The following is a 23,111-nucleotide window of genomic DNA, read 5'->3' on the forward strand; positions in this document are numbered from 1 at the left end:
GAGAGACAGAGTGAGAGGAGCTGGGGCCTGTCTACACACTGCTTTCCCCATCAGATCCAAGCCTGGGAAGTTGGCCTCACACAGAGAGGTGAGAGGCCTGTCTTGTGACCCCAACGCTTGCAGCCCCACCTGGTCAGATGCTCTGGGGTGGGGCCCTTGGCCACAGCCAGCACGGACAAGAGAAGCACATTCCCTGACACTTTATTGGGGGAGGGGAGGACGCAGTCGTTGTGCTCATGTTAGGGAAAGGAAGGCGTGCTGAAGGGTCCTCTGTGAGGGTCCCCAGGCCTCTCGGCCTCCCTCATTTTCTCTTCCAGTTCAAAATCACACAACCCAACACAGTTGACACACATCCAGGAGGCATGGCAAGTACACAAAGATGTCACCACCACATGTCAGCAACAGCCTGCTGGACAGAGGGCAGTCAGCCCCAGTGGCAGTGGCCCTCCTAGCTCCCCGTGGAAGGGGCTTGTGAGGGCCACCTCTGCCCACGGCAGTGCCTGTGTCCTGACCCTGCTGCTCTTGCTCTCTTGCTCATGGACAAAACGACGTGACAGCAGAAAGCAGTGAGGCTCCTCTGGAGAGAAGGCTGCTAAACACCCACCGGGAGCCAGCGAGAAACCCGAGGACAGCAGGGACAGTCTCTAGTCAGGTGCAGGACTGTTGGGACCTGAGCCCTCCCTCAGCCACGCTGAGAGGGGCAAGCATGGCAGCTTTTGGAAGTTGCCAGAAGGAAGAAGCCAAGGATCCAGAGGCCCTTTCTGTAAAAGCTAATACTGCCATTGTGACTGTGGGGACGGTTCCCTCACTGCTGGGAGTACGTGTGAAGACTCCACCATCGCCATGGGATAAAGTTTGGTGACTCTGTTCTATTGAAAAAGAAACTGTTTTAATAAAAATAAGTTAAGAATTCAGACTTTAAAGGGCTCACAACTCCAGAATCCTCCAGGGGAGAGACAGAGTTCTGAACAGCTCACAGGCCATCCTGTGCTGGAGTGGCTTCAGATGTGTGGGCAGGTATGTCCCAAGGGGTGGGGCTCTCACCCTGCCATGTAAACATTTACTTTGCAAGGTTCTGCAGAGTGTGGAATGCCAAGGTCACATAGAGGAAGAGAGGTATCTCTGAGTGCCTATCTGGCAGGCCCACCTAGGCCTTGTGGCCCCAGGATAAGGGCAGGGCTTAACACACCCGGTTGCTTTAGAAACACCTACTGGCTAGAGAATTCACGGAAAGGAAGAGGCCACGAAAGGAAAGGCATGGCTGGATTTTGAAGGCCGGGGGCTCATAAGGTCCCTGCAGCAGTGACTAGTCCCTGCCACCAGGTGGCAGCGCAGATCCAGGCTTGGGTGTGCTGTACAGCCTCAGATTGTCACACCCAAAGCTGTGTCATATGGCCTTGGGGCTCAGCTCCCTACTCTGGAAACCTAGCCAGGCACACAGCTCTCAGGGGGGAAAAAAAAAGCAAACAAGTGAAAGTGCGTTCCTCTGGATTTTATGAAATTGAGTCCTGGTGCAGCTCAGGCCATCTGCCCTCACCTTGCTGGGCTTGGGGGCTCACTCAGCTAGATGAATTCGATTCCTTCATACTTCACGCTGCCGATCTCGGTCTCTGGAAGCAGGAAGCGGCCATCCAGCGTGAAGGCCATGATGTAGGTGGCAATCCTGCCGCTGTCCTCTTCTGACTTGAGAGCCACGATGATCTGGTCATCAGTGTTAGGGACGAACTTGAAGGATGAGAAGCCGTGAGTGGGGAGCAGCTCCCCCACGCGCCTCACGGAGATGTCCCTGAAGTCCTGGGCCGCGGTCAGCAGGAGGTTGCTGCCCTTGCGCTCATCGTCCCTCTCGCTGTAGCGCTCGTGGCTAGCCCGCCGTGGCAGGAAGAACCAGCGCTGCAGTGTGTCGCTCCAGCAGGCAGACTCATGGATGAGGTAGCCTGAGGTGGCAGCACAGACCCAGTCACCACACAGCCCTTCCTCTCAGGGTCCCGCCATCCCGGAGGCTGGCCTTTGGAGGCCTCCCTCACTTTCTCTACTCTCCAGCTCTAGGGAGAGCAATCTGCAGCTGCTCTCACTTACCCAGGACAAGCCTGCAGGACAGCCTAGGCAGAGAGCGCTACACCAGTCTGCAGTGTGTCCCCACAGGCTGTCCTTGTGTCCTAGCAGGGCCTGTGACCTTCACCAGTCACCTTTGTCTTTGTTCTCTTGGTGCTAATCATGGGGCGCACAGAAGATCAGAGTCAAAAGGGGGACCTGACAATCAGAGCAGCAGCCTTGAAGCTGAGGGAAGCACTGCCTCACCCACTTCAGCATGGGGGAGTTCTCTGGGTCTTGGCTCCCTGCTGACTTCACCCCACACCTGATTCAACCTCCTCAGACAAAGGGCACACTCCTTAGAGCCCAAGAAATGGTAGCTCAGGCCTGCCCATCTCCTCCTGTGCTTATGAGGGCCCCAAGCCAGGAGAAACAGAAATGGCTCACTGAACACAGTGAATTGAATATAATCAACAAACTGGGAGCTCGTAGAGAGAAGCTCTTACCTGGCGGCCGGATCCCAGCGGCAGCTCTCAGAGCGTTGTAGCTGGACACCCAGTTCTCGTGGTCCACGCTGCCCTTGTGGCCCACCACCTTCACCCACTCTGGGTTCTGGTTCACCACCTCCCCTGTAGTGGTGGTCCACTCCTTGCCCAGGCCTCCCACATACAGGTGCTCGTCCTTCACAGCGAGCCACTCAGCTTTGAAGCCTGGGACAACAAGAGGGGGGAGCTGAGACACTGGTCCCCACTCCCCGTGGCCAGCCTGGCTCTCTCCTGTGCTGCTGTCAGCGGCACCCAGAGTGCTGCACAGACGCTGGACGTCACAAGTTACGACCCTGAGCTCACGGGAGGCTGAGGCGAGAGGCGCAGAAAGGAGCCCCACCCATCACCTGTGTGACAACTCCAGGGCCACACTAGACCATCGCAGACCTCCCGTGCTGCGTCTCCACCCAGCCTTCCGCTTCCAAGGGCCAGCAGCCCTACCCTATTCTTGTGTGCTACAGCAGTCCGACTGTCAAGTGCTTGGGATGTGACGGTTATCTGCCACTGAGGGCCACAGCTGACACTTAACCTCTGGGCTACCCATTTCCTGCCCCTCACCTACGAGGGCTTTAGACCACCATCCTGTGAGTCTGTTCCTCCCGTAGCTGAGGAAGAGAGCAGGGTGACAGGGTCTTTAGGACTAGGCAGTGAGCATCTACTCTGGAGCTGCCTTCAGCTGACCTGGCGCAGCCTCTCGTTGCAGGCTGGTGACAAAGCCTGTATTGTCCCAGCATTCTTCTTCCTGACATTCCCAACATGCTATCCCAGCATTTCTGTGAGCTCCTTAGGCCCTGGGAAGCTACCCACATCCCCCTGAGGAAAGCAGCCTCTGATATACCCTAGAGTGGTTCTGGAGGGACTGGCTTGCTTCCTGGTAGCCCCAGTGACTTCGTGAGTCTTCTGAGCTGTCTCCATGGGAAGCGGTCCCATCTGCCAGTCTTTTGACCCTTCTGGATGAACTGTCACAGCACAGCCCTAAGCACCCTATTACCCTGCATTCTTCCTGTTCAGGAGGAAGAACCACACCCACACACATCACAGGTTTACAGCCCTAATGGTTATGGCAGGAAATGGGGTGATCGACACAGTCACTTTACCTAGGTAGAGACAGTCGCGCCCAAGAGCCCCAGCCTTGGACAAACACTAGGGACATGACCACGCAGGCTGGGCCAGGCAGGCTGCATGGAGGGACGACTAGTGCAGGCCTCCGTCCACCACAGGAAGGCTGCAGTGGGCCTCAGCTTGCTACAAGGGGCAGATCAGACAGCTCTGCCCTTTGCCCTGTGGAAGCACTGACTCCCTATCTGCTACACACAGGGCTGATATCAGATTCTATTCCCAGGAGTCACTGCTGCCCAACACACAGACCCTTGTACTGGGCTCAGAACAGGGCTGGGTATCGCAGTTGACCTGTGGTCCCAATGAACTGAGTTGAGGTTGGATCGCAGGGAGCCACCCGAGACAGGGCAGGGAGCAATGCTGTGTGACCCTAGGACACCTCTGAAGACGAGACAGGGGCCAGGGTCCCAGAAGGGGTAAGGGAAGCAGTGGGCATAGCCTTGGCTCATGCTGAAAAGGGCTCCCCACTCTGCAGCAGGCTCCCAGCCATCAGCTGAAACCTCTAGAAACAGCTTCACATAAGCCTGGTAAGGCTCTGCTGAGGTCACAGGAGGGTAGCTGTGTGGCCGGACCCTCCTGGCTGTGGAGGCCTTTAGCAGGCACTTGGATTACTTTCTGTGTCTGATCTTCACAACCACCATGGAAAAAACTTCTAGGCATGCCTAGGCATGAGGCTGTTTCCAGCCAGGGTTAACTAAGGCAGGAAGCCTCACCCTGCTGTGGGTGGCACCGTGCCATGGGCTGGGGTCCTGGACAGAGTGAGCAGAAGACAGTGAGCTGAGCACCAGCACCCTTATCTTTGCTTCATGTGGATGTGACGGGAGCAGGTGCCTCAAACTCCTGGCCCCATGACCCCCACAATGACGGACTGTATCCCCTCACACTCCTGTCACCATGACCCCCATCCTGATGGACTGTATCCCCTCACACTCCTGTCACCATGACCCCCATCCTGATGGACTGTATCCCCTCACACTCCTGTCTCCATGACCCCCATCCTGATGGACTGTATCCCCTCACACTCCTGTCACCATGACCCCCATCCTGATGGACTGTATCCCCTCACACTCCTGTCACCATGACCCCCATCCTGATGAACTGTATCCCCCTCACACTCCTGTCACCATGACCCCCATCCTGATGGACTGTATCCCCTCACACTCCTGTCACCATGACCTCCATCCTGATGGACTGTATCCCCTCACACTCCTGTCACCATGACCTCCATCCTGATGGACTGTATCCCCTCACACTCCTGTCACCATGACCCCCATCCTGATGGACTGTATCCCCTCACACTCCTGTCACCATGACCTCCATCCTGATGGACTGTATCCCCTCACACTCCTGTCTCCATGACCTCCATCATGATGAACTGTATCCCCTCACACTCCTGTCACCATGACCCCCATCCTGATGGACTGTATCCCCTCACACTCCTGTCACCATGACCCCCATCCTGATGAACTGTATCCCCCTCACACTCCTGTCACCATGACCCCCATCCTGATGGACTGTATCCCCTCACACTCCTGTCACCATGACCTCCATCCTGATGGACTGTATCCCCTCACACTCCTGTCACCATGACCTCCATCCTGATGGACTGTATCCCCTCACACTCCTGTCACCATGACCCCCATCCTGATGGACTGTATCCCCTCACACTCCTGTCACCATGACCTCCATCCTGATGGACTGTATCCCCTCACACTCCTGTCACCATGACCCCCATCCTGATGGACTGTATCCCCTCACACTCCTGTCACTATCAGTCTCACCACAGGAGCCTCAACTCAATGGACTGCATCCCTTCACACTATGAGCCAAAGCAAACCCTTGTTCCCTTAAGTTACTTTTGTCAGAGCAGGAAGAAACTAATATAGCAGCTGACGAAAGCTCGGCTGACAGAGAAGGGCTCCACTTACCCTTCTCCACGGTTCCATCACCATCAGAGAGGATCACCCAGGGTACTGCTTTGGTGCCTTCAATCTGGTAGATGACTCCTGTACGGTCGTCCACGGAGTAGAGCTTCCCATTGAAGACGATCAGGTCAGAGAGCTCCATGCCCCGCCCCTTTTCTGCCAGGTGGGACTCCAGGACCCCATGGTCTTTATCCCACTCCACGTTCACCTTGTCCCCACTGTCTGACAAGGTCAGGTGGCCTTTCTTAAGGTAACTAAACCAAGTGTTTTCCTCCTGGGCCCTGGACCCCGTGTCCAAGTCAGCAATGACTGCGATTCGGTACCGAATCCCACCTGGAGTCCTCTGTGGGGGTGACAGGGGGTAGGTGTCATTGTAGTGAGAGACATGTTCCTGGCTGAGCCTCCAGTTGTGTGCATTGTGGGTGGGGGACCTGCCCGGTCCTGGGGCCTGATGGTGGGAGTACAGCAGCCAGAGGAGGGCGGCGCCCACAAAGGATGTCAGGATCACCCTCCAGCGGGGGCGGAAGCGAGGGTCCGTGGCCTTGGTCATGGATGCCAGCACAGGAAGGCCCCCTATACTGATCCGGAGGGAGTGCATAGGCTCATTCCATTCCCGGTGGTCAAAGGGCTGGATGGGCATCAGACTGCACACTGGGTAGGACCTAAGTCAGGGAGAGGAGAGTGGTGAGTGAGCTATGGAGGACACCACTTCTCCAGGCCAGAGTCAGCCTCACTTCGGAGCTTAGTGTCCTGGTTGAACCCTGACCCCAGAAGTCAGGTCCTCTTATTCAGCAAGACGGCAAGTATTTTCAAAGTAAACGAGCAGAGAGAAGGCTGGTGCTGCAGCTGGGAGACACCAACTCACCCAGGTGCAGGTCTGAACCTGACTCACCTCTCCAAGTCTTTCTCCACCACCCCGTCCCCAGGTGTTAACAACACTCACTGTTGCCCGGCCTCAGCACCCCAACAGTGGCTCCCACATAGCAGCCTGGGGCCACTGAGCCCCAGGCAGGTTCTGATGCTTAAATACAAAGAAAGCACGAGGCACTGCAAACACTCTGCTGCTGTTTGGGGTGCTGTCCCTTGGTACTTCTTATTAACTCAAGCAGGTACACGGACTGAGTCTTGCATGCTGTTCACCTTATGGCTTGGGGCATGGATTTGGTTCCAGGCCCAAGCTGGGCTCTACACTACAGCCCAGCTATAGTCCCAGAACGCCAGAGGAAGCTGGGAGCTCCACCTCCTCACCACTACCTGCCCTGCCTGCTCCCAGCAGACCATGACAGCTCAGTGTCACAAAGTCTCCAAGGCAATGGTGGCTGTGGTCGAGAAGTGTGTGTCTCCAGGGCAGCCACTGCCTCAGCCCCTCAGTTTGTTACCTGGATGTAGCATGGCATTTCCCTTATGGGCTGCCAGCATACCAGCCACAGAACAAATCCAAACAGCACATTAGGGGACTTGATGGGCACATGCTGCTGGGCAGCGCCTGGGCAGGGCTTGGGCATTCTAGCAGCTTTGGTTTGTGGGGTGCCCATGTGCCTGGTGCCCACACCCCATGCTGGTGGTGCCTCCTTGGGACTCACTCAGGCTCTGCCTCACACACTCTCTCTATCCTATTGCTTCAGAGGTCAGACCCAGGATATTAACACTGTTTGCCCATCCCGGATACAGTGGTGAGCCCTGCCAAGTGCCAACAACTACTGCCATGCCACTTCCAACTTGCACCTTAGACACCACTTCAAAATAAAAGTCCGAGTTCCCGAACCTCAAGCCAATTAACCCAATCCTCCTCAGGAATGGCTACCACAAACACCACCACCAAGTCAAATTTCCCATGAAGCCCCGAAGAGAAAAGGTGCAGTGTTGGTGTGAATAGTAAACCTGCAGCTGTCGCACAGTGCTAAGACATGGCCTCCATCCTTTCGTTTGCATTCCCTGACAGCTCCTCATTTGCAGGGCTGTGCCATCCAAAACCTGTCCGATTCACTATCCTTCTGCGTGCACTACCACCTCTTACCTAAGTGAACAGTCTGCCCCAGCTCCTGGAGAGCCACTCTCCTCCTGAGAGCCCTTTGCCACCCAGCAGCCAGCACTACCTGCTAAGGAATCATCATGGCTCCACGGTCCTCCCTGTGCCCCTATTGGTCCTAACCATGAGAGTCTGCATGTCCAGAGCAAGCCTCACCCCATCCCCTTGCCCAGGACACCTGCCCTGCTGTGCGTACCTGCTTCACTCACACCCTCAGAGGTCCTGGGGGACTCCCCCATCTGTTTCTGTTGGGGGCTTCCTGCTCCATCCCTGGCACCCAGCTCAGAGCTAGCAGCCAAGAGGAAGTCAGCACACACCTGCTGGAGGACTGCGATCAACACCAGGGCGAGGTGGCTTCAGTCGTTCTCAAAGTGCATGCTAGACCAAGGCCCTGTGAGCAAGCCACTCAGCTGCCCAGCATGAGCCATGGGCCCTTCTTACTTACAAGCTCTCCCCACTGGGCAAGCTTGCAGAGAGGGCCTCACTTTGTGTTCCAGCTCAGCCTACACAAACCGTAATTTCAGACAAGAGAAGCTTTGCCAACCTAGAGTCCGTGTGCCAGACCACGGCACATGTACTCCCTCTACCTGGGACGCACACCTCCTCTGACCACAAAGGGCCATCTAGAACCCCTGAAAGCACCACGACAGCCATGCGTTCTCCGTGCTGCCCCCCCTGGCTATGTGTCCTCTCTCCTGTAGGAGGGATGAAGGGCCTCCGGTGGACCCAAACACAACCACCGCTGTTTGTTTTTTCTTTTACAAGACAGGATCTGGCCTTGAACTCAAGACAATCCTCCTGCCTCAGCCTCCTGAGTGCTGAGCTCTCACATGCCTTTTTCTATAAAAGTCAGGGAAAAGGGGGATGGGTAAAAGAGAAGGTCGTATGACCACAGAGGCAGCAGAGGGGTGTTCTTGTGGCTCCAAGGCAAGGAATGCCTGAGAAGCTGGGAGGACAAAGAATGAGTCTCCTCCTAGAACCTTTAGAAAGATCTCTGAGACATCCTAACTTTGACCTTGTAGCAATAACAGGTCACTTCAGGCTACTGTGTGTGTCATTCTCTATAGCACCCTAGGGACAAAGACAGACAGACAGACAGACAGACAGACAGACACACACACACGCACACACACACACAGTGGCCCACAGACCACCTGCAGCCAGGCCAACCCATCTCTCTCTCTCTCTCTCTCTCTCTCTCTCTCTCTCTCTCTCTCTCACACACACACACACACACACACACACACACACACACACACACTGGCCCACAGACCACCTGCAGCCAGGCCAACCCATACCTCATGGGAAGGGATTGGCCAAGAAGACTCTCCAAGAGCAAAAGGAAAAGCAGGAACGCCGGGGCCCGGGCATCTTTGATTAAAGGAGGGAAGGTACTATTTCCACAATAGCAAGTTTCTAAAAACTTCAGCCTGCCTTCCAGAAACCTGTGACCATCCCCAGATGTCCATCCCTGTCTCAGTCTTTTGGGTCCTAGGAAGACAGCTCCAAGTCAACTGCCTTTTCACTGGTGTCCTGGAGCCCCAGCTGCTTAGTGCCTAAGACTGGCCTGTGTCTTGTGGCTATAGCTGCTGCCAAGGTCACAAGCCAGGGACAAGAGGGACAATAGTCCCGGGAAAGGGCAGCTCTGTGCTTGCCCCCTCTCTGCCCCTCACAGGAGCCCTGAGGTCATTATGGGGTTTGCATGGTTGTAATGAAAAGTTTGTCCACTTGGCCTGAGGCATGAGATGTCCTGAGAGCTGTAGAGTCACAATTCCTTGCAGAGCAGCTGTGGGCACCGGCCCTTGGCCTGCAGACAGGCTCTGCCCAGGCTCAGGGGGCCTGCTGCCACTCCTCTTCCTAAGCCGACCCCAACTCAGTGCAACATGGCTAGAAAGTACCTAGCCCCCAAGAGGTGCAAGGTCCCTTCCCTCCCCAGTCCTCCTATGCAGCGAGTGCGAAGAGCTAACTATGGCCAGGCCACACCTCACTTCCTCATGAGACACATAGATCTGTTGTTCACACCAAAGGACATTTCTAGGTGAACAGATGAATAAGCAACACGCCAGAAAAGAGTGTTTTTCTCTGTGTACCCAGAAGCTGCCAGGGCTGCTGGCCTAAGTGTTAGGAAGAGTGTGGGCAGAAGGCGCCTACCTCCATGGGTATCCTTGGGTCTGTGCAGCACCCTGTGGTGGCCTGTCTCCCTCTTTCTTTCTTCACAAGCGCTGTGTCTGTGTGACAGGTGGTGGCTCAAACAGGTTCAAGGCAGTTGGCAAAACTGACTCCTCCCCTCCAGGATCAAGGAAGGGCAGTCCTTAGTGCTACTCTCTTGCCACCATTCCGCACCCCTGCAGAAAGGGCTCCCCCCACTCTTTCCACCCCAGAGTGAACAGGCCTCACATGTGTACCATGTTCAATCTGAAGTTCACTTCCTTACTATAGCACAGGCTGCTGAGGAAGGAGACAGATGCCCAGGGCCTGTGATGGCAGGTCCTCAGGAAACACACACCTGTGTGCAGACACAAGTCGCCGCTTGGACGTGGAAGCTGGCTCCTGGTTCTGTGCACTGCATCTAATGACTCCATTCCCAGCACAGACCGGGCAGACAGTCCAGGGAAACGAGGAAGAAAGCGAGTGTGTGCTCTGGGGACCACGGCACCCACTCCTTGTCACACACACGCCCTTCTCAAAGGTCAAGAGCGGCTCCAGGAGCTCGGACATCTGCATGCAGCCCCAGCCCCAGGGTCACACACAGAGGCACTAACAGTCCTCTTCTGAGTTAGCATCTGTACTGTTGGGGGCAGTTGGCTTTTCTAGCCTGTTTTTACGTCAGCTGTTCAGGAATGTGTCCGTGTCCTGCGGCTGTATCTAACTACTGCGGACATGGCAGCCCCAAAGGCTGACTCACCTCTGCCTGTGGCCCCTTCCTTCCTGTTAGAGGCAGCAATTCTGATAGGCGCTGATGGCTCCTTGCAGTCTTTCCCTCTTACAGTTTTGAGGGCCCTAAGCTCGGTCATGGGCTGGCAGTGAGCAGACATGGCCATTTTGAAGCTCACTGCACTTCACGCCAGGCTTTTCCCAAGGCGGGTTTGCATCTGCGGCATCACATCGCTGCTGCACGGGCTCAGTTTGACCCCTGTGCCCTGGGAGCTTAGCAAAGGAGCTGCCCCAGGTCCAAGTGACACCCCAACACAGGATGGCAGCATGCCTGGAAACACAGGTGTCTGACAGTCCAGTCCAATTCACACCAGCACTCAACTCCAGAACACAGCTGTACCCCGCAGTACCACCTGCCACTGTCCTGGAGCTGCCCTGAGTGCTGGCTCAGGGGACAATGTCAAAGACCCTCAGAACCATTCTGATGGGTCCCACCTCACGCCTCCCTGTACCTCACTGCTTACAGTTGCTCACTCTCAACGCACTGAAGCTGGCTTGAACTTCTAGCTCATTCCCTGTGGTTCTGTCCACACTGGGCTCAGGCGAATGGCTGGCTCACTGAAGACAAACAGGGGGACTCAAGAGGAACGTCTGCTGACAGGAACTCTAAGGCCTTTCCATGCAGACTTCTCTAGGAACTGGGTCATTATTTTCTCCTAACCAATCTATCTTGTACTGATGAAAAAGAAAGTCAAGCCAGCCGTGGCGGTGCACACCTTTAATCCCAGCACTCTGGAGGCAGAGGCTGGCAGATTGCTGTGAATTCAAGGCCAGCCTGGTCTACAAAGCAAGTCTAGGACAGCCAAGGCTACACAGAGAAACCCTGTCTCAAAACAAAAACAAACAAACCCAAAAACAAAACAAAAAACCAAAACCAAAAAAAAAAGAAAAGAAAAGAAAGGCAAATATAAAAATCCTTTGAAGTCAATACACACCTTCACTGTTGGCATCTAAGACAAGCCTTCCAGAAGTTCTCAATGCTCACTGGCTTCTAAATGGGTATCTTCATGCCACTCCAGAGAGAGAAAGGAGTGTGGACAACCGCTCCACTGTCCTCAAAAAGCAAATGCTAGTGCGCTGGGACACCTACCTGTGTAGCACCGTGAGGGCAGCCACACTATGAAGGATGCTCTGAGACTCAGGTGACAGGGCCACATGTATCTGTGGGAGCTGCATAGGCACACATGCCACACCCAGGTGTAGGGTGAAAACGGGACACCTGCCCACCACTCTCTAACCCTGTCCTCCTGCCCCACAGCCCAGCAGGCACAGTAAACAGCCTGAGTGTTGGGCGGGTTGGTGTAATTGGTCCTGAGTACCGACAGCTTAAACCAATGCCTCCACAGAGTGGCTGCAGGCTATGAAAGGAAGGTCGCAACTGTAAAGGAAAGGACACTTAGCAAGGTATTGAGTGGTAAAGGGCTGAGGACAACAGGGTTGCACTGTGTGGTCCACTCAGTTGCAAGAAGCGTTTATCTTTTGAGAACAGGTTAAATGGAACAAGGGAAACCAGCAAACACCCAGAATTCTGTCCCTAGACCAACGAAGAGGCTCTGGGCTCTGTGTGCACAATCGCTTGTCTTATACAGAAGGAACTAGGTCTCAGATGGACTGCTTAGGGTGAGGTCTGGAGCAGCTGGGAGGAGGGTCTGTGGGCCAGTCCAGAAGAACAGTCCTCAGTCAAGCTTCACAGAGGGGCAGCAAGGAGGAGCTACCGACAAAGCTCCCGCAGTGCCTGCTCACTTGTCACAGTCTTGGGGGCTTGTACCTTCTGGCTCGCCAGGTCCCACTGACACCATGAGACCAGGTTCCAGGGTCTACGCTTTGTCAAGTATACAGTCCTGAGATGGGGAACGGGAAACAAAGCTGGCTACTGAGGTGCCCCTGAGCGGCTGCAGGAAGATTGCCTGGGGCCGCTGGAGGCGGATCAGAGTCTCCTGTGCTAGGGGCAGTTAGAAGCTGAGATGCCAACCAACAAGGATGAACCAGAGGATTCTAGTCTTCCGGGCTGGGTGAATCTAGCTGAGATTGGGGCTGTGTGTGCAGAAGGGGCACAGGTTGTGGATAGTTGGGGAGTAAAAAACGACAGACAGTGCACTGTGCTGCCCAGGGGAAGGTCCGATCTTGGCTGAAAGCAATTAGAGCCAGGACGGGGGGGGGGGGGGGAGGGGGGAGACGGGGGGGGGTGGCCTTGAAGGTGGGCGGTTACAGGTGGGGATCGGGTGGACAGGTGGGTCCGTCACAGGTGTGATCAAGTGACAAGACTGGAGAGGCCCTCCTGCCCAGACCAGGTACAGCGGTAAGGGACTGTCGCCAGGGGCACCTGAAGCACGTTAGTCAGAAAAGGAAGACATTTCACACTACTGCTCAGGGGTATAGCACTCATCAGCAGCATCTAGGCACTCAACAGAGAGGGGAGGTCTCCCACACTTAGCCAGAGGGAGGACATGTCTGTCCGGCACCAGTCACGGGCTAGCTGCGGATGGAACTTGAGGTGCCTGGAGCCAGGCGGGACGGGGACGGGCGGCGACAAGCCCCAGAACACGGCGAGGGAGGGCACCCAGCCGCGGGCGCGCCGTCACTCACCCACTGAGAGCCTGGCTCCGGAGCCCGCGGGCTGCCGCCTACCTGCGTAGGGCCGGACAAGGCAGGCGGACACTTCCGCCCCGCCGCGCGCTCCCGGCAGCCTCTGCTCTGCGCCTGCGCCCCACTCTGGCCGCGCGCTCCCGGCAGCCTCCGCTCTCTACCCGCGTCCAGTTCCGCTCCGCCCAGCCTAGAGCCACGTCTTCCCGGCAGCCTTTGCTCCAGTCTCTTTTCTGCGCCTGCGCGCTGATTGGGGGGGGGGGGGGCGCCTGCTGGGAGTCGTAGTTTCTTCACTTGGGCCGGTAGTTGAGCTGCGGAAATAGGCCACTGGAGGTGGCTGTCATTTCTCAGCAGAAGCTCCAGGGTTCTTTCCCTGCTTCAGGCCTTCGTCTCAGGAAGTTCAGAAGTTCGGACCCCTCTCTGATGCCCTAGTTCTCAGCCCCTCTTCTGAGCTTTTCCAGCCGGCCATAGCACATTGCTGTGCAGTTTCCACAGCCAGGATCAGAACCTGCGCTGGATGAGGATGGCGGTGTGTCCTCGCCGCAGAGTGCAGACAACAACCCTTACCACCGGAGGACCCCCATTCCTCTTTTCCCTCTCCCCTGCCTAGCCCTGAGCTCTTGTGCTGTGTGAACAGGCATCCTGGTACCCGTTCAGTCCCAGATATGGCAGCATAGCAGGACTCACGAAAGGCCCTCACCAGGCAGACAGCGTTAGTTAGCTCTGCCTCTTGCACCTCAGCCTCGTCTCCAGGTCTCCCAGAAGCCTTTTGGGAAGTCACGGATGCGTGAGGGGGATGAATTCAAAATATGCAAACAGCACACAGTGAAAAACAGCCCTTTCTCTCACCCCTTCCCGTCCAGTTGCTACAGTTATTGCTAGATTCTTGTGTTTCTCAGAGAGATGGCTTATGGGACACACATTAACAGTAGAACATACATTAAATTACATGTAAAAATGGAAATATGGCCCGGGCGAGGTGGCACACGCCTTTAATCCCAGCGCTTGGGAAGCAGAGGCAGGCAGATCGCTGTGAATTCGAGGCCAGCCTGGTCTACAAATCGAGTCCAGGACAGCTGTGGCTAACGTAGAGAAACCCTGCCTGGGGGGGGGGGTTGAAAGGTAATGTGCTGGGTTCCCTTCCTCCCTACCTGGGGTGAGAGGCAGATCTTTCTTGAATTTGCTGATTTTTCCTGTCAGACCAAAACCAAGTCCCAATCACACTTTTTATTTGTTACAGCTCTTCCACTTGGGGAATAACAGTTACTCTCAGTATTTTTAAAGCATCCTGGGAACTCCTTCCCGTTCTCAGCTCCTCTCCTTACACTTCTAAAGTAGGCATGGTCCAGATTATCGTATCCATCACCCTGTTGCCTTCCTTTGCAGTCTTAGCAAGTTGCTGTGCGGCTCTAAACCGCGCGTTGCCTAGTTCTACCTAGTTTAACCTTTATAAAATGAAACAGGACTCTGAGTTAGATGGCATAGTCAGTGTTCACTGGCAGCTTAATTTTGTCAGTTTAGCGGCTCCAAAAGGCTCCCTGCCTGATTACAGAGTTGTGCACCCATGCACACGCACAGCACATCTGCATGGATTTATATATCAAGGTGCACATGTGTGCATTCCCATTGTGGCCAGAGGCAACCTTAGGCATCACCCATCTTGTTTCTGGATAGCCTGGAACTGGCCGAGTAGGCTGGCCTGGATGGATGGGAGCCTCGGGACTCAAGTGCTTCTGCACCCCCTGCACTGGGATGGCATGGCCACACCTTCTTTGTGTAACGTGATTTCCGGGGATTGAATTTATGTCTCCGTGCTTGCAAGGCTAGCGCTTTGCCAGCTGATTTATCTCTTAGAGCACGCACTGTTCTTTTTGTGGCTATAGTAATATCTCTTTAAGAAGGAATCCATCCTTCTCCCATTGCTATTGTGCAATCCTGACTTTTTCAGAATGATGTTTCCATAGATACACAGGTCTGTTTGGGGTATTAGGTTGCATGGATAGACTTTTCTTATCTGCTTCAACCGTTCTTCGTCGTCGTCTCTTTTTAAGCCTTTATAAGTCATACAACACACCCCTGCAACTACCCGGCAACTGACCTTTAGGGACGTTGCATAAAATTGATGTTTTCCTTATATACAGTCTTCTACTGAAGGCCGTATGAAAGCTATTTTATTCCACTCTAAAATATTCTTTCGGAATACCTATAAAATCTCATATTTCAACAATGCTTCAGGGAGTAGGCCGCTGTTATTAGAGCACAGATATAAAAATGTATCTAGGATAAAATTGTAGGAGAAAAACGACTGGCCCAAAGGATGTCTTCATGCAGGAGTGAGCGCATACCGTCCAGAGCTGCTGGCCTACGCATGGTCCTCCTCAAGGTCAGCAGTGGCCCCATGCTCAAGCACAACTAGGTGTGGTTTGTTTGTTTTGTTTTAGTTTTTCGAGGCAGGGTTTCTCTGTGTAGCCTTGACTGTCCTGGACTCACTTTGTAGACCAGGCTGGCCTCGAACTCACAGTGATCCGCCTGCCTCTGCCTCCCGAGTGCTGGGATTAAAGGCGTGCGCCACCACATGTGTGGTTTGATTTGCATTCTTCTTTGCGACGTCGGAGACTTCATCACAGCCTCCACAGGATCAGAGAGGTACACTGACTCTCCTCACCCTCCACAGGGTCACCCACACTCCAGTAATGCAGGCAGCAAGAGGATATAGCACAGCAAACCATGGAGTCTTGGCTTAAGACACGAGAACCGAGAACTTTCAGGGGGGCGGAGATCCTAAAGTCTGGGCAACCCAGGAAAGACTCTTTTCTTTTCTTTTCTTTTCTTTTTTAAACATGTAGCCTGGGCTGTCCTCTAACTAGCTATATATCTGAGGAAGACCCAGAACCTCTGCTACGCCAGCCCCTACCCCCCAAGTGTTTGGGATTACAGGTATGCATTGTCACACTCGCTTTGTGTGGTGCTGAGGGTGGAACCCAGGGCTTTGAGCCTGCTCACTCTACTAACTGAGCTCCAGTGCCATCCTAGGAATTTTAATGCTTGGATTTTTTTCTGAAGATTTATTTATTTATTATTTATTGTATATGAGCGCTTTATCTGCAGAAGAGGGCATCAGATCACATTATAGATGGTTGTGAGCCACCATGTGGTTGCTGGGAATTGAACTCAGGACCTCTGGAAGAGCAGGCGGTGCACTAAACCACTGAGCCATCTCTCCAGCCCTAATACTTGGATTTGATGAAGAAGGAACTTCGTATATAGAAGTGATTGGACAAAGGGATGTGATCTAATGGGGCTGGGCTGAGTGGGAGGACCCAGCAGGAATGTTTGTTCCCTGTCTCCCTAGCCTCCCACTGCAGCACCACTTCCTGCCAGGCCTGGGCAAGACTCCTCCTGAGAGGAAGTTCATGTGACCTAGCACCAAACAAGATAGGTCAGAAGACTTCTTTTTTGTTGTTGTTTTGGTTTGGTTTTGGTTTGTTTTGGTTTTGGTTTTTCGAGGCAGAGTCTCTCTGTGTAGCCTTGGTTGTCTGGACTTGCTTTGTAGACCAGGCTGGATTTGAACTGACAGCGATCCACCTGCCTCTGCCTCCCAAGTGCTGGGATTAAAGGCGTGTGCCGCCGCCACCACCCAGCTCAGAAGACTTCTTTAAAAAGTTTTATTTATTTGGTTTCTTGAGACAAGGTTTTTCTGTGTAGTCCTGGCTGTCCTAGACAGTCACTTTGTAGACCAGGCTGGCCTCGAACTCACAGAGGGCAGGCTGCCTCTGCCTCCCCAAGAACTGGGATTACATGTGTGGACCACCATGCTTGACCAGAAGACTTTTTTAAAAAATATTTTATTAATTTATTCATATTACATCTCAATTGTTATCCCATCCCTTGCATCCTCCCATTCCTCCCTCCCTTCCATTTTCGCCTTACTCCACTCCCCTATGACTGTGACTGAGGGAGACCGCCTCCCCCTGTATATGTTCATAGGGTATCAAGTCTCTTCTTGGTACCCTGCTATCCTTCCTCTGAGTGCCACCAGCCCTCCCCATCCAGGGGACACAGAAAAAAATTTTTAAAATATACCAACTTTCTCTTTTTAATATAATTTTAAAATATGCAAACTTTCTTATTTTTGCACACGATTGTTTTGTCTGTATGTATGTCTCCCGTGTGCTTGCCTGGTACTCCTGGGAGCCGGAAGAGGAAGTGGGATCTCATGGAACTGGAGCTGGAGACTGCTCTGAGTCTCCATGTGGGTACTGATAATCCAACTAGGGTTCTCTGCAAACTGGCAAATGCTCTTAACTCCTGAGCCATCTCTCCAAACCCACAGGAAAACAAAAAGAGACAATGTTTTGTTTATTGCTTGACACTTTCACTCATGGATACAAAGTATCTTGATCCTCCCCACCTCCAGCTCCATCTCTGACTCAGTTCCATCTGCAGGAGGCTGACTGACCTTCCTGGCTTGATCCTGTGGGTAACCATGACTGTCCTGAGTTCCTATCTGCAGCAGCAGTGTTGTGTTCTAAAGACAGCGTTTGACAGCGCTCCCTCCATCCTCCAGCTCTTACGTTCCCCCACATCTTCATCCACAGTGTACTGGGATGGATGCCCCATCTAGGGCTGAGCACTCAGCGGCCACTTCTCTCCATGCTTTGTAGGTCAGAGAACTTCTTCCACGGCCAGCTTCCACATAGAGAGGTGGGGAAGCGTCTGTGGTGTTTCAGGGTTTCACGGCTAGAATTCTGGGAGAGGGGTTCTGCTTTCTATGGGAAAAGAGGGCTGATGAAGGTTGAGAGAGGTTTTGCTCCCGAGAGCCGCTGCACCATGCCTCATTCAGTTCAGAGGAGTCCACATGTCTTGAGACATCGTGCTCTGTGGCCTAGCACCTCTGCCACAGTCGGAGCGGCTTGGTCCTGGACAGACACATGCACACAGGCTGATGGATTGGAACCAATTAGTGCATTAAGCTCCGACCTCAGTGTACAGCGCAGGGACAGGAGTCCGCTAGCCTCTGTAAGCCGGGTCAGTAGCCCAGGAGGCTCAGGCTGCAAACACCCAGAGGGAGGAAGCAGTGGTTGCTAGTTTCCGTACACGTTGGTCAGTCACCTGTGCTTGGACCCCAGGATGGGCCTGGGCACCGGGGTCCCTGACATGGCTGTGCTCGTGTTAACATCCACTCCAGCCTTCTCTCTCTCAGGGCATCCTCTGCCCCTACACACTGCCTTTCAGAACCTTTTTGCTGCTGTGGCTCTGTATAAAAAAGGCCTTCACTCTCACCATTCCTGTTTTCAACTTCTCACTGTTCTCTTACTTAGGTGCTTAGGACTGTGCCTTCCACCAGGCGGCGATCTGACTTTATTTATCAGGTAAACTATTGCGCCAGGTTCATCCTGTGCCTCTCTGTGCTAACTGGAAACATGCATTACCCAAACAGAGGATGCCAGTGGAGATGGAGAAACTGCGACACAGGGAGGTTAAAGGGCTGAGTGAAAGTCGAAAGAAAGGCATGTGAACGGCCACACTAGAGAGGCAGCCCTCACACTGAATCTCTTCCAGCTGTGAGGCTCTGGCCTGCCCATGCAGCTGCCAAACCTGAGCCTCCACCTGCCTGAGCCTTCCAGAATACGGGCAGTGCGCCGCCGCCGAGCAGGGGCCACGAGCTCAGGCCAGCGGCCAGTACAGAGTCTGAATGCCAGGTTTCCTTTCCCGTTTCAGCAACTTCTGTGGATCTCTGAGAGGTCCCCACCCCCACCCCCACCTTGGCAGTGGAATACCACCAATGAGAGCCTGGCTGCTGCACTACCCTTCCGAATGGAATTCAAAAGTTCGCAAAGCCAGCCTTTGCCTGTGGGACAGCTGGGCAGGCGGGCCCAGAATAGCTGTGTTGGCAGGATGTTAGGGCCCCAGTGGGAGAAGTCATGGAGCCACTAATGACATGCTGTGCCTATGGGGGGAACCCAGCGCTGCCCTTTCCAGCAGCTAGAAAACAGCAGCGGGGGTGACATGGCTGGGGAGGAGGAAATAATTGCCAAACAGGGCCTGGGGAGATGGCTCAGCAGGGGGACAAGAGGACTTGCTGGCCCCTGACCACCTGAACACGCTTTCTCAGATACAGACCAAAAAGAGCCAGATACCCCTCATACATACCTGCGCGCGCGCGCGCGCGCACACACACACACACACACACACACACACACACACACAAATGTAGCACTACATTATATTAGGACACAGAATGTGCCCTCTATGGTCGGCTGCAGGGGTTGATGCTCTACTGACTCTGAGGAGAGAGAGCTGCTTGGGAGAGTGGAGGAAGCCTTTGATCCTTGGCCCAGACACCCTTGCGTAGGTGCAACAGCTGGGGAATTCAGGGCGGACATAGCTTCTACCTCACTTGGGAACGTGACAGGAAGACCCTGGAGGGGTGCTTGGTTTTGACATCTGTCTCCGGTACTCAGGCTGATGACCCCTGACCCAGGCTCTGCTGGCCCAGGTGCTGCTGACCCAGGCTCTGCTGGCCCAGGCGCTGCACCATCTTGGGCTTCATGTACTATGTTGCTGGTGTGCCTCACCATAGCCTTAGCCCAGAGGGACAGCTTTGGCTATGTGGAAAACACTCAGGTTCTGGTTGCTCGGGGTGCTTGTAGCAGGGGTAGAGGGAGACCAGGAAGTCTGCAAAGCTTCCCTGTGTCTTTCTCACGGTTACAAAGCAGAAGTGAAGTCGATGACAAAGGGCTTCAGGAGTCTGGCAAGCCGTCCTGCTCGGTGATGCACTGTAGCTCTTCTGTTGCGCTAGCGTGAGTGGGCCTTTGGGACCTGCCCTTGTGAGTCCTCGTTGTCTGATTGCCTGTTGGGTTGGGTTGTGGGTTATGTTGACACCCACCTCTAGTCCCATCCTTTAGAATGCCCCTTGCCTCTGTGTCTTCTGCCTCTCAGGAATCATGGGACGTCATTGGCTCCCTTGCTGCTCCTTTCCCAGTTTCTACCTAATGAAAATGAACAAGGCCCTTTTAAATCTCTTGGGAGGTGTGGGGGCCCAGCCTAGGAGTCTGGAAGGACAGAAGTTATACTTACAATACTAGGATTTATGGTTATTCTAACGTTTCCTTCCATATCAACCTTTTTATTAATCATGTGAGAAACTTTAGGGTCATGGGTGCGTATCCAAATCCCCAAAATACGCCAGGCATGGTGGTGCACATATTTAACCCCAGCTGAGACATGGAGATTGCTACTAGCTGAAAGCCAGCCTGGGTTACTGAGTGAGGCTCTGTGTTGGGGGTCAGTCTGGTACTCTGTGTGTTCAAATGCTGAGTTCTGGGCCCCAAGATCTGGTCGAAGTCTGGACGAGGGCATTGTCATCTACAATGATCAATATTGTATAAACTTTACTCCCCAATTATCTTGGATTGGCTAATTAAAAGAAAAAACCTGGACAGAGCTTCCGTTCCTGGTCTTGGAGTCTTAGGTAAGGACAGAGAGAGAGAGAGAGAGAGAGAGAGAGAGAGAGAGAGAGAGAGAAGAGAGAAGAGAGAAGAGAGAAGAGAGAAGAGAGAAGAGAGAAGAGAGAAGAGGAGGAGGAGGAGGAAGAAGGAGAAGAAGAAGAAGAAGAAGAAGAAGAAGAAGAAGAAGAAGAAGAAGAAGAAGAAGAAGAAGACGACGACGACCAGAGCTTCCATTCCTGGTCTTGGAGTCTTAGGTAAGGGCAGAGAGAGAGAGAGAGAGAGAGAAGAAGAAGAAGAAGAAGAAGAGGAGGAGGAGGAGGAGGAGGAGGAGGAGGAGGGATGTGGCGAGAAACACTGACCCAGTGGAGCAGAAAGAGCCCAGGCAGAACCCATATGTCTAGGAAATAGCAAGACTAGCATAGAGGATTAGTATAACTGGATATCTGCCCAGTTGTGGTGCTTAAAGCTTATTAATAACTGTTATAGGTCTCTGTCTCATTTATGTGGGAGCTAGAACAGATGATTAGAAAAGTCCTCCCAAAATATAAAATATCCTTACAGCTCTACCTCGAAAAAACCCAGAAGGAAGAATGGGGAGATGGCTTACTTCTTAAAGTGCTTTCCTTGAAAGTACCAGGACCCAAGTCCCCATCCAAGAATTCATGTTTTAAAAAGTGTAGCCGGGTGGTGGTGGCGCACACCTTTAGGCCCAGCACTCCAGAGGCAGAGGCAGGTGGATTGCTGTGAGTTTGAGGTCAGCCTGGTTTACAAAGTGAGTCCAGGACATCCAAGGCTACACAGAGAAACCCTGTGTCCAAAAAAAAAAAAAAAAAAAAAAAAAAAAAAAAAAAAGAAAGAAAGAAAGAAAGAAAGAAAAAAGAAAAGAAAGAAAAAAAGAAAAAGAAAGAAAGTGTAGTAATGAGTTTATAATCCAGGTGCTGGGAAGGTGGACACAGGCAGAGAGTTAGGACTCCCTGGCCGGCCAGCCTTGCTTATTGGATGCATCCCAAAATAGTGAGACTCTGTGGACCAAGATCCAAGGTTTTCCTCTGACTTCCACATCCATGCTTATACCCAAGTACATGCACTGAAACACACATGTGCGCATGCGCGCGCGCACACACACACACACACACACACACACACACACACACAACTAGAGGGTAAATAACTTAGTTTAGAGAGAAAGTAAAGTTAGTTTAGTTTCAAAGCAGCATAGACTACATAGCAAGACAAACAAACAGAAGAACAAAACAAAACAAAAAACCTGGGCGGGTGAGATGGCTCAGTGAGTAAAGGTAGGCACTCACTGCCTGATGACCAATTACTGCAAGTTGTCCTCTGACTACCATGTGTACACTGTGGTGTGCACGTACTGTGTGTGTGCACCCGTGTGGGCATACACACATACATACACAAAATAAGTAATTCTGTTGGTTTGTTTGTTTGTTTACTTATTACTGAGCCAGTGCCTTGCTTTTTTTTTTTTATCTCTGGCTGGCCTGAAGCTTGCTATGTAGACCAGGCTGGCCTTAAACTCAAAGAGTTCCATCTACCTCTGCCTCACAAGGGCTGGAATTAAAGGCATGTGCCACCATACCTGGTTAATACATGTAATTTAAAAACAAAAACAAGCTAGGCGTGGTGGCTAACACAGAGAGACCCTGTCTCGAAAAACAAAAAAACAAACAAACAAAAACCAAAACCCCCCACAAAAACAACAAAACAAAACAACAAAAGCAAAATAAATAACCCCTGACTCCCAAACCTCCTCAAAACAAAAAAAGATCTGAAATCTTGGTCCCTCCTAAATTTGACATAAACTTGACAGTACAATGTGACTTGAGCCACCTTGCAACTGCTCGGCTTTCATTTGTTGCCCCGAAGATCTCTGGGATATTTCCATCTTACTGTGAGTACATCTGGCCCATCTGGCTCCACATCAGAGATACAGAACTCATTTTTGCTTTATCATAAGGAAGCAAGCCTGTAGGTTTGGCTACCATGCCCAGCTGGGTTGAGGGAAAGACAGGGGTCAGGATGCAAAACCTCCCATTGGAAAGAGGCAGCTGCGCTGAATTGCCCATCATCTGGTGTATAACTAAGACTTTCTACTGTTTAAAAAAAATTTTTTTTTCTATTTTTTCAAGACACGGTCTCTCTGTGTAGCCTTGGCTGTCCTGGACTCACTTTGTAAACCAGGCTGGCCTCGAACTCACAGAGATCCACCTGCCTCTGCCTCCCGAGTGCTGGGATTAAAGGCATGTGCCACCATGCCTGGCTTGTTTTAAAATTTTTTATTTTTATTATTCTTTCTTTCTTTCTTTTTTTTCAAGACAAGGTTTATCTATGTAGCCCTGGCTGTCCTGGACTCACTTTGTAGACCAGGCTGGCCTCGAACTCACAGAGATCTACCTGCCTCTGCCTCCCAAGTGCTGGGATTAAAGGTGTGCGCCACCACGCCCAGCTGACTTTCTACTGTTTTTGACCTCCA

General features: G+C 52.9%; 1 protein-coding gene across 3 annotated transcripts; it reads right to left on the reverse strand.

Moving 5' to 3' along the window:
- Positions 1-185: 185 nt before the first annotated feature.
- Positions 186-13,348, reverse strand: CANT1 (calcium activated nucleotidase 1). Of its 3 annotated transcripts, none has more exons than XM_084750154.1 (4): positions 13,212-13,348; positions 5,624-6,282; positions 2,538-2,741; positions 186-1,934 (listed from the first exon to the last, which is right to left on the reverse strand). In XM_084750154.1, exons 2-4 carry the CDS (start codon positions 6,258-6,260, stop codon positions 1,564-1,566), a joined length of 1,212 nt encoding a protein of 403 aa, XP_084606280.1. In that variant the 5' UTR covers positions 6,261-6,282; positions 13,212-13,348; the 3' UTR covers positions 186-1,563. The 3 variants fall into 3 exon arrangements, with proteins under 3 accessions (XP_084606280.1, XP_084606279.1, XP_084606281.1); XM_084750153.1 differs by having other exon boundaries at positions 13,170-13,305; XM_084750155.1 differs by lacking the exon at positions 13,212-13,348 and adding an exon at positions 9,801-9,924.
- Between the last annotated feature and the right edge of the window lie 9,763 nt (positions 13,349-23,111).

This window comes from Acomys minous (assembly GCF_964271855.1).
Source record: "Acomys minous genome assembly, chromosome: 12".
Taxonomy (NCBI): Eukaryota; Metazoa; Chordata; class Mammalia; order Rodentia; family Muridae; genus Acomys; species Acomys minous.